Source organism: Mesoplodon densirostris, chromosome 15 (genome assembly GCF_025265405.1).
Source record: "Mesoplodon densirostris isolate mMesDen1 chromosome 15, mMesDen1 primary haplotype, whole genome shotgun sequence".
NCBI lineage: Eukaryota > Metazoa > Chordata > Mammalia > Artiodactyla > Ziphiidae > Mesoplodon > Mesoplodon densirostris.
In genome coordinates, this window is record NC_082675.1 from 16,641,094 (window position 1) to 16,654,867 (window position 13,774).

The window sequence follows — 13,774 nt, forward strand, 5'->3', positions numbered from 1 at the left end:
ACCTGGAGCCGCCTCAGCACTTTACCTCATGTGCTGCAGGATATGAGAGGCCTGCAGGCGCCAGTCTAAAGAGTGGCAGGTGCTTGTGCCCAACTAGCCAGTTCAGTAGGAGTAAGAGAAAGCCTATGAATGGCTCTGGGGACAGACCGCCACTTATTAGCCTTGCGACTTCTCTGTGCCTCAATTTCCTCCTCAGGAAAACAATGAGAAACTACTCTATAGGTTGAGTGGATTAAGTGAAGAAAATGCCAAATGGCGTGTTATAATTACTATTCACGCCCAAAAGGTAACTTTAAGACATACTGAGAGCTTCTACTCCAAATTCCTCATTATACAGATGAGCAAATTGGCCCAGAAATGTTGGGTGACTCGTCCAAGGCTAAACCAACCACCAGGGCAAACAGCTTTGTTCTCTGAAGCCAAGCTCCATTTCCTCCAGGATGTTCGTTCAGTCTGGGCAGCTGTTTTCAGGACTGCTATGACTCTGGCCTGACAGGGTGCCCTTTGCCTGCTTCACCATCATGGCTGTGACAGCCCTTCACAGCTCGTTTCCTGGGAGCTCACACCCTCCTTCCAGACTCAGGAAATACAATTCAGTATGCTCAGGGAGCCTCTGAGTCATCTCCGTCTGTAAATCAACCTTTATCCGTCTATCCTGAACAGAGAGATCTCATCCTCCTCCAGTTTCTGGAACTGGAACTGGTGTTTTTCCTTTGGATTTTGCTTACTGAGTGTCTTCCACCTCTAAGTACATCAGGCTCCCCTCCCAACTTCAGACTGGGGACTGAACACCAGAGGTGGACATAAGCCTTTAAGATTCTAGAGGAAACACTGAAGACTTACCTCAGGGGCTTAAAAGAGGTCTCCCAGCCCACGCCCCCTCACATAGGAACTTCATCTGCCTCCCCACAGCTAACCGGCAGAGGTGACTGCGTATGCAGACAGCTTGCTGGACATATGCCCCAGGGAGCTGGGAGGATGCTGATGACCATCTGAATACCAGAAGCAGAGAACAGTTACCATGGCTACCAAGAGCTGTAAACACTGACTGCCTTGGCTATGGGGATCAGCTCAGCTGACCTCTCAAGGTCCCTTCCAGCCCTGGGATTCTACATTTACAGTGAGCCTGACGAGACCGTGTCTGCTGCAAGAAAGTAGGAAGTCCTGTGACATATACAGCTCAGACATAGAAAGCAATTATCTCAGAGGTCACCTTGTCTTATTCATCAGAAGTGCTGAGTCACAAGGCTACTTTCTATCTCTGCTGCATCATTAATAAGCAAAGCCTTGTTTTTGGTATAGCACTTCAGGCCCTTTATAAAGCGAGTTTGCGACCACCATGTTTAATTTTTCTTCCTTTTACAGCTCTGACCAGAAATTTTGATAGAAGTTTGTTCCATATCGTGACCAGGGAAACAGCCCAGAAACACCTGCGTCTCCGGGCCCGGAGGAGTGTGCTCCGTCAGACAGGACGCTTGGATCACGAGCCTTCTAAGAACTAGGAGGAAGGAAGTCATTCATAAAGGAGGCAGATGCTGAACTGCAACTTTGGTTTCCTCTGGCAATTCTGATTACAGGAATGTGGTTTGTTCTTATTCCACAGAGGGGAAGAGTTTCTCTTTAAAACCTGACTCCCAGAAGCTCCCTACCGGTCTGAGTCAGGACAGAGCAGGGAGGTGGCTAATTCAACCCCTGTAACCTCCACAGCAGGTGAGAACACAGGCCTGGCTGCATCCCTCTTGAAACCCGACCTCAGGACAGAGAAGTCTGTAGATATCTACAAGACTTCCAAGATCAGGAGAGAGATGCCCAGAAATCAGACTGCTGCCTGTGCTTATGAAAACAGCTGCAAGTCTTGCCTTGTTCCTGATGTAGGAAGCTTCATATTTAGTGGATGTTTGGAGATTTTTAAAAATCTGCTTATCAAGATTAAAGCAAAGCCTTTATTAAACATCCCTCCTTCAAACCACCTGCACTTAAACCTATACCCCTCTCCCGACTTGCAAACTGCTAGGGCTATGTGTGTGTCATTGTCACCTGGAGGGTCAGATCCAGTTGGGCTACACAATGCTGAAAAGCCACACCAAGGCACACCACACTGGGCACACCGCCACGGTTCTGTGCCCCTCAGGATCTAGGCAAAGCTTGTTAGCACTGGCCCTGGGACCAGAGCTCAAGCACAGGAGACCAGGAAGCTGAAGTCTGAGCCTCCTTGTTCCAGACCTAGCCCTGCAGAGCAGACAAGCAGCTCTTGGCTACCACTGGGTGAGGCTCACCAATGTGCTTTTCCTTCTCATCTCCAAAGAAAAGGGTGAGAGATGGAGGAGGCAATCTTCAGTTGTGTGTGGGTTTGACTTAAGGCTTTGGCTGTGGTCTGCTGATATATTAAAATACTTTCTGGGAATGCCATCTCCTAAGCTCCCCATCAGAACAAACGTATTTCCAAAAATGAAAACATTGAACAAAGAGGTGGAGCTGAAATGCTGATGCAGAGCCCAGTGGACAGGCCCAGGTCTGTCAGGTCAGGATGGTGTCGTCCACCTGCTCCGTGGAGTCGGCCTGGCTGGCCAGCTTCTTCAGAGACCTTCGGTTGCATTCATTCAGCACCTCCAAGCTGGCCACGTCCAGGATCTTGCAGAGGGACTGGGGGGAAGATGGAAACGAGGAGACGAAGTCAGAAAATATGGCTTCAGATTTCTCCAATCAAAGACAAAAAGGAATGTTAACCCAGGACTAGAACCACTGAGGTGGAATCTGGCAAAATAAGGGAATCAGACGGATCCAGGGAAAGCCAAGACAACCACTCATCACGCCTTTCACATGGTGAGGTATTGTTCAGTGCTTTAAAGGTTGCTCAGCGGGCAGGGGACTGAGTGACAGGACTCTGGGCCTCAACGGGCAGCACTGTGGGATCTGTTGTAGGGCTGTGTGCCACGTGAGAGTCTACTTGAAGAAGGGGCTCTGCTGCTGAAAGACGTCTGAACCCCTCAGGAGTAGAGGGATGTGTTTTTAGGCACCAGACCTGTCACTCCACTACAATCTACCTGTCAACACTCATGCATATGGACGGGGTGGCAGTGAAGAGTGATGCTTAAACACTGTCATGCAGAAGGCCTGCAAGGCCAGTGCCCACAGACGCCCAGGGGAGGCACGCCAGTCCCGGATTCCCACCTGAAACACCTCTTCTCCCTGCCTCATCTTGAGGAGGTTGACGATTGCCTGGTCGCTGTAGGCCCTGACGACGGTGTTTTTATCCTTGGTGTTGTCAAGGAGAGCCTTCAGGATGGGCTTGATGGCCTGGGGGTCCAGGGCAGGCAGCGGGTCCCTGTTTGCCCACCAGATCATCTTCTCAGCCACCAGCCTGATGTCACTGGATGGGTTCTGCAAACACTATGAAGAGGAACGCAGGCTTTCAGCCAGGCACATCCAGTCTGTTTCTCAAAGCAGCCCAGACTCTGCCCTGACACTCTCTTCATCGTGGAAACTGACCCCACTGCTCCCCTCCGATGCCATCCCCACTGTGCGAGGGTAATAACCAGGTGTGATTCGGACCCTATTCTCTTCCACCTCATCTCATGCCAGTCTCTCCTTTGCTCACCACTCTCGGCCCACGTGGGCGTTCAGCTTCTGCAAACACACCATGCTGCTTCCTGCCTCGGGCCTCTGCACTGGCTGGTCCCACTGCCTGGGACGTGCTTGGCCCAGATCCTCGCTTGGTTGGTTCCTTCTCATCCTTCAGGGCTCAGCTCAAATGTCAGCCTTTAGAGGTCTCCCCGACAGCCCTATCTAAATCAGGGCCTTCCCACAGGCTTTTTGTGTACCTCCACCTCCAGAGAGATCTTGTCTGCCCTGTTCACCTCTATACCTTCAGGGTCTAGCCCGGCTGGGCACACAGCAGGTCATCAGTAATAAACGCTGATAAAAGCTGCATGCAGGGTGATGCCGTCACACAGGCTCAATCTAATCGGAGCCCTGTAAACTCTCCACTGTGGGTGCCTGCAGGGTGGTGCAGTCAGCCTTGGGAACCTCACTACTCAGAGCAAGGTCAGCGCACCAGCAGCACTGGCATTGCCTGGGAGCTGGTTACAAAGGCAGGGTCTCAGGCTTGGCCGCATCTCTTAGCATGCAGACTCTGGTTCTGTCTTGTGTGCACACAACCGTTTGAGAAGCATGCTCTATTACACAGGGGCTGGGGCCTCGCCGTCAGGCTCCCCAGCTTTCCTCCTTGGGTCTCACAGCCACCATAACAGCCACCACAACAGCCGTACTAGTAAGTGTCATGCCTGCTAAAGGCAGGCAGGGAAGAGGAGGTTTATTAAGATTTGAACCCAGGTCTGTCCCAAAGTTTGCAAAATTGGTGTGCCTAGAAAGAATGCCTAAAATAGAGATTCTTAACGTGATTTGGGGTCATAGGTCTATTTGACATTCTGACAAAAAGTTGGGCACTCCACCAGAGAAAAATTCACACACGACCATTTTGCATTCCAGCCCTATGGGCTCAGAGATGCTGCAGGCTATCCATGGAGAGCTCCTAGAATACAGAGGACACACTTCTGGTGTTTTTTGGTCACGGGTCCTTCTCACAAGCCTGGCTGCCCTGCTCACCTTAATGAACAGGCTGGAGAGTTTGGCTGGCAGCTGTCCTCCTCCTGTCTCGATGTGATGCTTCATCAGGAAGCCCATGCCCTGGACCCCACTCACAGCAATGGGGATCTGTGGAGAGAGGAGAGAGCTAGACGGGGTGGCCTCCAGCTCTGTCCTCGGGGCAGCAGGGCCAGGCACCAGCCCTTCCCCAGGACTTTCTGGGGACCCTGCCTCTTACCCACCAGTCCTCACCCCCCGGCAGCTCTCATGGACAGGGTCTGCCGTGGCTGTGAGGCAGATGAACCAAGCCCGAGTCACTAGTTCCCAGGTCAGGAATCAGAGAACTTCTGACCTAGAAGGGACCTCTAAATGCTCCAACCTGAACTCCTCACTGTTCAGATGATGAAACTGGGGCCCAGAGAGATCAAGTACTAGTCCAAGGGCACAGTAAGTTACTGGCAAAGGTAAAATTTGAACCCAGGTCTCTGACCACCGAGTCTGGCTGCCCCAAAGCCTTACCCTGTCTGCCATGGCATTGCTGAGGATCATGTCCTGAACTTCACTGCTGTATCTGCCTGCACAGAGTCTGCTGGGAGCCACATTCACAGCCACGGAGAGAGCCAGGCTCCGCCCGTGCCGAACCATCCAGTCGATGCCAGACACGTCCGCTGCGTGCAAGGACACACTGGGGTCAACCCGCACCTCAGAGCATGGCCCACCACCCGCGAAGCCCACCTCCCCGACCTGAGACTCATGTGCCAGCTCGGAGCCTGGTGGAAGCCCCAGTCCACACTGCACACGGACCTCCCTGCCCCAAGTGGACGTCAAGCAGCCATCCCTCACAAACTGCTCCAGACTGTGGCTTGTGTTCTTGGAGCAGAAACACTCGGGGCTGCAGGACCCCCAGAAACTCCATTTTGTTTTAACAGCTGAATTTCCAAGGAGAGGGTGGTCCCGCTGCCAGAAGACCCTCTGAGGGGAACGGGAGACAGAGAGGCCCTGAAGCCCCCCGTGGACACAAGAGGCTTACCCAGCAAGTACTGCTGAAGAACAGTGCTGAGCTCCTCTTCCGTCAGAAAGGCACACAGTTCCCCCAGGCACCCGGCCGAGGAGATGCGAGTGTTGTCCTGACAGAGCAGAGAAGGCAGTGAATGGGGACGCAAGCCCACACGGGCTCCGCGGGAACCACGGTGGAAGGAAGGCGGACCCTAAGGCCAGTCCTCCCTCCAGGCACTCACGCTCCCACTGCCAGAGCGGGACTGCCACTCACTGCAGCTGCCACTCGGTGCCGTGTTAAAAATTACACACCCAGCACTTAATTTTAGAAAACTCCAGCCTGTGTGCATACGTTAATCATCATCATAATAGCAATAATAACTATATTTACATAGCACCTTTCTTCTTACAAGCCTGAATGCTTCATATTCATTATCTCAGTTACTATCAACAGCCCTGTGAGGCGGGGAGGGGCGCGAGCTCCCGCCCACAGTGCCCAGGAAAGGCGATCAGAGGACCACTTGGAGCTCTACCCCCAACCCCACACCCACCCCCGAACCGCTCACGCGTCCGCCTATGTCCAGAGAGACTCCCTGCTGCCCCGACGTTATTCAGGTTTGTCCCAGGAAGTCAAACTGAAGAGCTGATCAACCCAAGGCAATAGGTAAAGGCCGAGTGTTTTGTGTCAAAACCAAAGCCACGTACATAAGCAGCTCCCTGCTGCTCTCCCTGCCAGCTAACTACGGGACACCACATAGTGGATTCAGGTTATGTGCTACAGTATCAGGAAGTGCCAACTTGGCGTGCCTCCCCCAAAACCAACCAACCAACCAGAGCCTCAAGGGCCCATGGGGAGGCATCAGCTGGGCTGGCACTCTGGATTGCCACCTTCGATCCAGCGCAAGTTCTGAGGAAGAGGGTGGTTGGCCAGCACCTTGGGCCTCTGAGCTCCCTGCCCAGGTGCCAAGCAAGGCTAAAGCTGGCTCTCTCTGACACGACAGCCACTCTCTCCAACGGGATCTATTTTAAGCTCCATTGTGGTGAAATGCAAATTGGTTTACATACTAACTTTTGCTTGCACTGTGCATGGCCCTATAAAAACCCTGACAGACTGTGACCAAAAGCAGGTGGAGTCTCCCATCTGTACCCCAGAGAAGGCCAGGGTCTCAGCTGGAGGGCCGTGATAGTCGGCCCCGTGAATGGGCAGATGACGGGGTGTAGCTCCATGTGAACCCAGAGGCCTCTCTCCAGAGATCAGCCCCACCGTGTACATCTGGCCACACAGCAGAGGGCTGTCAGAGGGCAAAGAGAAAATTCTTCTCAGAGACTCAAGCCCTCCTGGGCCTGCCACAGCACTGGGCTGTCAAGGGGTACTTCACAAATGCTTCTAGACGGGGTCAGGGAGGGCTACAGTAACGGCATCGGAACAGAACCAGGAGCCACGGGGCTCAGGTCCTGGTTTTGACTCTACCACTTGCTAGGGTGCAGCCACAAGTGAGTCTCACCCTCTCAAACAGTGCTAAGCCCTCCCACCTGGACAGACACCAGACAGTTTCCTGAGGGCTGTGCCCATGCTTCATTCACCTCTGGGCTAGGCCCTTCGGCTCAGCACATGTTTCCTGAACCAATAAACGAAACTCTTCACTTTACAACTGGAGAAATGAGGGGCAGAGAGGGAAAGTGACTTGTTTAAGACTAGAGAACAAACGAATGAGAGACCTGGGACTTTAAAAACCGTACTTTCCTTATCTATACAACACATCACCGACATCAATATCGATATCAAGACGCGCCTTGTCTCCCTCACTACCAGAGGCGTGGTAAACCAGAGTGATACGAATGTCGGGAGTGATTATCACTACTGACCAAGTTCTTCTAACACAAAGCAGAGATGCTAACCAAAGGAAAGAGAAGGGAAGCCAGCCGAGCCCCCCAGCCCCGCGTCCACCTGCCGCTGTACCTCGTCATGTCCCAGCGTGCTCAGCAGGAGCGAGACGATGCTCTTCCGGATAACCACATCCACTTTGGCCCCTGCTCCTTGAATCACAAACCTCAGGGCCTGAAGCATGGTGTCCCTACAGAACCAGTGCACCCAACTTAGAACCTGGCTCTGCTTCACCACTGCTCCCGCCGCACAGGCAGGGCCCGGGCTGCTTCAGGAGCTGCCCGGCCTCCCCACGGCCACAGCTCTCCCCACCAGGGCCTCACCTGACACCCGGGTCCTCCATGACCCGGATTCCGTTCAGCAACTCTGTGAAGAGAGGATCCACCTTGATATGGATGGAGATGAGCTTCCCTAGCGCATCAGCAGCCTTCAGGCGCACGCCCCGGTTAGAGTCCTGCAGGGCTTTGGTGAAAGTGGTCTGCAGCTGGGGCAGGAAGGGCTTCAGGGCAATCCCAACCTGTTTGAGAGACCCACGCCCAAAAGCACAGCTGAGGTGGAGTCCAGGGCCACAGTGCACTATAGGCACGAAAACAAATGATCACAAACCACCATAAGCTGCCCTGACTCCCACACAGGCCAGGAATAGATGTCCCGTTAAGACAGGGGCACCCAGCACAGAGAGGTCACACTCAGTCTCCTCTTCTGTTTTCAAAATCCTGCGCTGCACTGGGAGGAGGCAGAGGCGGAGGATGACACCACCACCACCACCACCGAGGGAGCCGTGGACTTGGCTTAGTGAAGCCCTGTCCACGTGGACAAGTGACTCAAAACCCTTGTCTCCAAATACACTAGAGCAGGCCGGGAGACGCTGTCAGTACCACGGAAGAACATTTTAGTGCAAAGACAGGGAAACGGACCAGGTGTGTAAGGGCAGGTACCATCTACTGAGCATTTAATGTTCAGCCTCCAGAACAATCCTATGAAACAGCCTCAGAAGGTCATCCCTGTACACATGTACGCCCCCTCATTAACAATCCAGTCTAATCCCCGACCACACATAGAAAAACAGGCACATTTGTGACAAAATACAGGTGGATCCAAGACGAAAGATTTACTTATTGCTAAGTGGGAAAATCAAAGTAGCTGTTGGGAGGTTCAATGCCAATTAAGGTTTAGAGATACTGGGGTCGGGGTTTTGCAGGCAGCTGGGAGGCAGACCACAGAATGAAGCTGGCAAACCTGCAGTGGGAACCACCTGCCTATGGGTGGCACCTGGCTTGTGGCTTGAAGGACAAATTCCAGGAGGGAAGGGCTCCATTTGTACACAGAGTTAAAAAAAAAAAAACACGAAACACAGAAAAGAACAGCAAAGAATGTAAAGATGATACTTAATTTAAAAGAAAAAAAAAAGACTCAATTTCCTACAGAATGAAGCTGATGTTCACGATCCCATTTTTTATCTGGGAAGTTGCTCCCCACACTTTTCTCCCAAAAGGAAAAAGCTACAAATCTTAAGATTGCTTTTGTTTCCAAACCTCAAGTAAGAATTTTTTTTTAATAACAACAAATCTTGGCTGTTTATGCTTTTTTAAATCCAAAGGGCTTAATTATTACACTATAAAGTATCAGAAACAGTTAACGTGTTCTATCTTTGCTTCTGACACTTTGGGCAAAAACTGAAGTTAACTGCAGTTGCTCTCAGACTTCTTTTTCATTCTCTCCTCAGATTCATTTCACCTCATTTATGAGGTGGTCATAAAGAAGGGAAATGTTTTTGAACAAGGTTTTAATTGTATTTACGTGGCCCTGGATTTTGTCCTTTGACCCATTTATAAATAATAGCAACTGGGCTTCCCTGGTGGCGCAGTGGTTGAGAGTCCGCCTGCCGATGTAGGGGACACGGGTTTGTGCCCCGGTCCAGGAAGATCCCACATGCCACGGAGTGGCTAGGCCCGTGAGCCATGGCCGCTGAGCCTGCGCGTCCGGAGCCTGTGCTCCGCAATGGGAGAGGCCACAACAGGGAGAGGCCCGCATACCGCAAAAAAAATAATAAAAATAAAAATAATAGCAATTAACATGCACTGGTGTGTCGAGTGCTTAGAATGTGTCAGGCCTTGTGCCCGATGTTATTTTATCTGAGCCCTGTGTCACACCGCCCTTCGAGAGGCAAGCAGTCTTAGTACTCTCAAAACATAGGTGAGGAAACAGGCTCAGAGGCTGCATAACTTTCCCAAGGTCATTCTGGCCATACAGCTACCAAGTGGCGGACCTGGAATTGACAATGTGCAGTGAGTCTTGACTCCAAAGTCTTAACTCCCTCTGCTCTGCCAATTCCCCATAATAAGCTGTCACCCCGCCTCCACAGGACACTGCATGCCAGCGTCCTGCACACAAACCCATTCTCTAAGGCCTGAATGGACCGAGAGCTTGAACTCATCAGTTGCTCACCTTGGCCAGCAAAAGGCTGAGTGTCTCGAGCAGAGCCGCCTTCACGTTCCAGCTGAACCGGTCCCCCAGGATGCGGATCAGAGGGCCAGTGATGCTGACCACGGAGGGTCTCAGGGCATCAGCTGAGGTCAGGCGGATCACCAGGCCTAAAGCTTTGGCTGCTTCCTCTTTCTGTTCTGGGCTGCCAGTCAGGACGCCCTCCCGCAACACTGGAAGGATGGAGGTTACTCCCTGACAAGAGAACCACACCTGAGAGTCAAATCTCAAAGGTTCTGGGCCCAGGTGTCTCCCACCCAATGCAAGGAGCTCCTGTTAGCCATCCTCTCCTCAACTCCATGAGAGATGGATTCACGCCGCCAGGGTCGCAGCCTGAGATGGTGCTGGCTGGAGAACAGTCTTGACGGTGACAAGAAGAGCAGAGTCCCAGCAGGCCTACCACACAAGGTACCTTCATTGCTGTCACTCACTCTGTCTGAGGTGGCTTCCACCGCTTAAACCAAAGATGATGAACCCTGTCCCCATGGGGCCACCACGGGGAGGAAACACGCTGTCTGTGAAGGTGCAGAATGGCACCTAGAGCACTAAGCCAGATTAACACAGGGCTGCTCCAGCGGCCCCACCTCCTGGGACCCAAGGGGAAGGCGGAGGAAGGCCGCATGCCCGCCGCACCCTGCACGGGCCCTGGCTTACCTTCTTTGGAAGGCAGAACCCTGGCACGTGTTCGCCTTTGCTCTCATTCCCTATGAGCCGGATTTCTTTGTGTAGTTCCTCAATTAGTGCCAGCTGGTTGCCAGCATCCAGTTTCTGTGGGAAGCCGGGACAAAGCAGAGAGGATGTCAGAGTTCTAGGTAAAGCCCTCTCAAGACTGTTTCAAAATAATATAGCCGGCGGAAAGGTGTGGGTGGGAGTATAGATAAGACTGCCCACGAATCGACAGATGCTGAAGCTAGGTGATAGGTACATGGGGGGCCTTAGGAGTCTAGTCTTATAAGCGCCTGGTATTGTCCACAACCAGAAGCTGGCTGTGGGGTCCACAGCTCCTCACCTTGGTGATGGCATTCAGGGCATCCCAGCTCTCCTCCAGAACCACAGGGCTGGAGTCGTTGAAGAGGCGGATCAGGCCTGAGACCAGGCTCCGCAGGTGGCTAGTGTAGTCCACCTTTGAGCGGGAACAATAGATGTTGAGGATGATGGCAGCAGCCTGCCTCATGCCCACTTCAGGGCTGCGGGTGGCTTCCAACAGATCCTCGATGATGATCCGGTGCCCGGTGTCATCCTCTACCGAGAGGATCACAGCCTGACAGTTGGCCATCTCCTAAAACCACAGGGGATGCCTCGGCTGAGCACAGCTCCTCCAGGACAGGACAGGATGGGGCAGGGTTAGAAAGCCTGTGGGAGTGACTGTGACACTCACCAGCTGCTCAGCTGGAGTCCCCAGCTTCTCCTTCAGGGCCAACATGACCGCCGGGAGGATCACGCCAAGATGACGGGTCAGGGCGTCGCCTGCCACAGACGAAAGGAAAGCCAGCACCCGGGTATTGACAGGTGGGGTCGTCAGCTGCGGAACGATGAACAGCAACTCAATAGGTGTCGCTCCGTGCTGGCCGCGGCACTAGGCTCTGGGAGATCCCATCCCACCGCAAGAGTCACCAGCCTCCCCCAGCATCTGAGTTCAGAGCTGGCCTTCACGCAGGCCCGGGGAACAGTGACGTGGCTGTGGCTTCTGGGCCAGAGGGGTTGCCACGTGTTGGGACTTACCTTGGGCACGAGGTAGGGCAACACCACACGGCTCTTGATGGCCATCACTTGCTTCAGACCATCCAAGGCAAATTCTGACACCTGCTCATCATCCTGCAGAGGGGCATTGGGGGCAATGTTCAGGAGTTGGCTCTTGTCTCCACCTCTGCTGTCTTGGACCGGCCGGTGCCAACGTCCTTCTCCACTCTCCTCCCCTCCTCCCTCTGCACCCACATGGACTGACTGTCAAAGGAGAAGCACAGAGCCAAATCCCATCCTGTGCACCCACTCCCTCTGGGGCCCACACTGCGGCTGCCTTGGCAGAATCAGCCCCCCGCGTGTTGCCTCTACAGAGATGGTAAAAGCCCGACTGGTAGATGTGGGGCAGAGCCACTCACCAGCTGCTTCAGTAAGAACGGGAGGATGTCCTCCAGAGCCTGGTGGCCGATGGTGGAGTGCAGCTGCTCAAAGGTTTTGGCTGCCGCCTCTCTGACCTCCTCCAGCGGGTCACACAAGGCCTTCCTTGCCGTGGGCACAAGGGACTCGGAGAAATACAGCACCTGCAACAGTACAGGTGTACTGAACCCGACGTAGCAGAGGGAGAGGAAATCAGCAGGGGGCGGTGAGGACCTCTGGCCCAGCCAGGTCACCGCTGCTCCCTGGGCTTGACTTTTTTTTTTTTTTTAACTTAGATGATTTCTGTGGAAATGTACAAGTATGAAAAAGCAGAGAGGCTGTGTAATCTACTCCCAAGGAGCCTTCACCAGACTTAATAATTAATAGCCTGATTTTTTCTGGCAAATTCTCCAAATACTCTGGTCTCCTACAGGAACTCCAAACTCGTTCTCATGGCAAGGACCCTAGTGATGTGGCCTCCACTCCCCAGACTCTTTTGATCATCCTCTTAGGAAACTCCAAGTCCTTCTTCAAGTCTCAACTCAAATACTTGCTCCCTGGGACTTCCCTGGTGGCGCAGTGGTTAAGAATCTGCCTGCCAATGCAGGGGACACGGGTTTGAGCCCTGGTCCGGGAAGATCCCACATGCCGCGGAGCAGCTAAGCCCATGCGCCACAGCTACTGAGCCTGCGCTCTAGAGTCCGCGAGCCACAACTGTTGAGCCAGAATGCCACAACTACTGAAGCCCGCACGCCTAGAGCCTGTGCTCCACAAGAGAAGCTTCTCACTGCAGTGAGAAGCCTGTGCACCGCAACAAAGAGTAGCCCCCGCTCGATGCAACTAGAGAAAGCCCCGGCGCAGCAACAAAGACCCAGCACAACCATAAATAAATAAATAAAAATTGAAATGAAAAAAAACTTGCTTCCTTATGAAGTCTTTGCATCTGCAACGGGGCCAGTGACAGCTCTGTTGCCTCTGCAACCAACTCCACCAAAGCAACGCCCCCTATGAATCTAAGGACTGAATATGAATATGGCCACCAGCAAGGCCTCAGCCTTTGGGGCACTTACTATTTAATGAATCACAGCTCTTTTGGTGACAGGATTTACCTTTATTCTTTGAAAACTGCAAATATAAAACCCCAAATGTAATACGTATACTGATACACACAGGAGGAGAAGGATCCTGTAAATCAGACGAGGCTTTTCAGGCTGAGCAATTGGCTACGTGTTCAAATTTCTGACCTGCCACCCATTCATCGCTTTGGTGCTTCCATCCCAATCGAGGGCTCTACGCCTACTCTCAACCTACTCCTCATGTTGGGGAGGATCAATGTTTGGAGGATCAATGACCGTAGAAAAGTAGGGTCAGTGAAAAGGACTCCCACCCTCTTGAATGTAGCTACTATGGAAACAGTCTCGTTGCTGGAGACAATGCGTTTCCACCCACCGGGTACTCACTCTCATCTACTCCGCTCCCTCTGAGAACGAGCGCACCCTCCTGCTCTCCACCGCCCTCCACCACTCACACACGCGCACCTCCTTTCTCCGCCAAGTGCACCACACGTGTTACCTGAACTGATGTAGTGACACAAAAGGATTACTCTGGAGCAACCTCAGGAGTGGTGAGGGAAAGACTATCTCCAGTCTCCAAAAGCTACTCCAGGCCTCTAAATCGCTTAGGTCTTATAGCCTGTAAAACCGATGGGAAAGCTGAGAGGGAAATTCC

General features: G+C 52.8%; 1 protein-coding gene across 1 annotated transcript in view; it reads right to left on the reverse strand.

Annotated features, from left to right (window-relative positions):
- Nucleotides 1-1,920: 1,920 nt before the first annotated feature.
- The window catches only part of GCN1 (GCN1 activator of EIF2AK4), a 57,341-nt gene continuing 45,487 nt past the window's right edge, over nucleotides 1,921-13,774 (reverse strand). The window contains exons 46-58 of the mRNA XM_060119751.1: nucleotides 12,049-12,210; nucleotides 11,672-11,764; nucleotides 11,328-11,471; nucleotides 10,959-11,228; nucleotides 10,604-10,717; nucleotides 9,914-10,144; nucleotides 7,789-7,982; nucleotides 7,541-7,655; nucleotides 5,615-5,711; nucleotides 5,104-5,252; nucleotides 4,606-4,713; nucleotides 3,172-3,390; nucleotides 1,921-2,643 (exon numbers count right to left, since the gene is read on the reverse strand). Coding sequence (XP_059975734.1) covers nucleotides 2,518-2,643; nucleotides 3,172-3,390; nucleotides 4,606-4,713; nucleotides 5,104-5,252; nucleotides 5,615-5,711; nucleotides 7,541-7,655; nucleotides 7,789-7,982; nucleotides 9,914-10,144; nucleotides 10,604-10,717; nucleotides 10,959-11,228; nucleotides 11,328-11,471; nucleotides 11,672-11,764; nucleotides 12,049-12,210 — 2,022 coding nt within the window. The 3' untranslated portion in view covers nucleotides 1,921-2,517. The remainder of the gene's footprint in view (nucleotides 2,644-3,171; nucleotides 3,391-4,605; nucleotides 4,714-5,103; nucleotides 5,253-5,614; nucleotides 5,712-7,540; nucleotides 7,656-7,788; nucleotides 7,983-9,913; nucleotides 10,145-10,603; nucleotides 10,718-10,958; nucleotides 11,229-11,327; nucleotides 11,472-11,671; nucleotides 11,765-12,048; nucleotides 12,211-13,774) is intronic.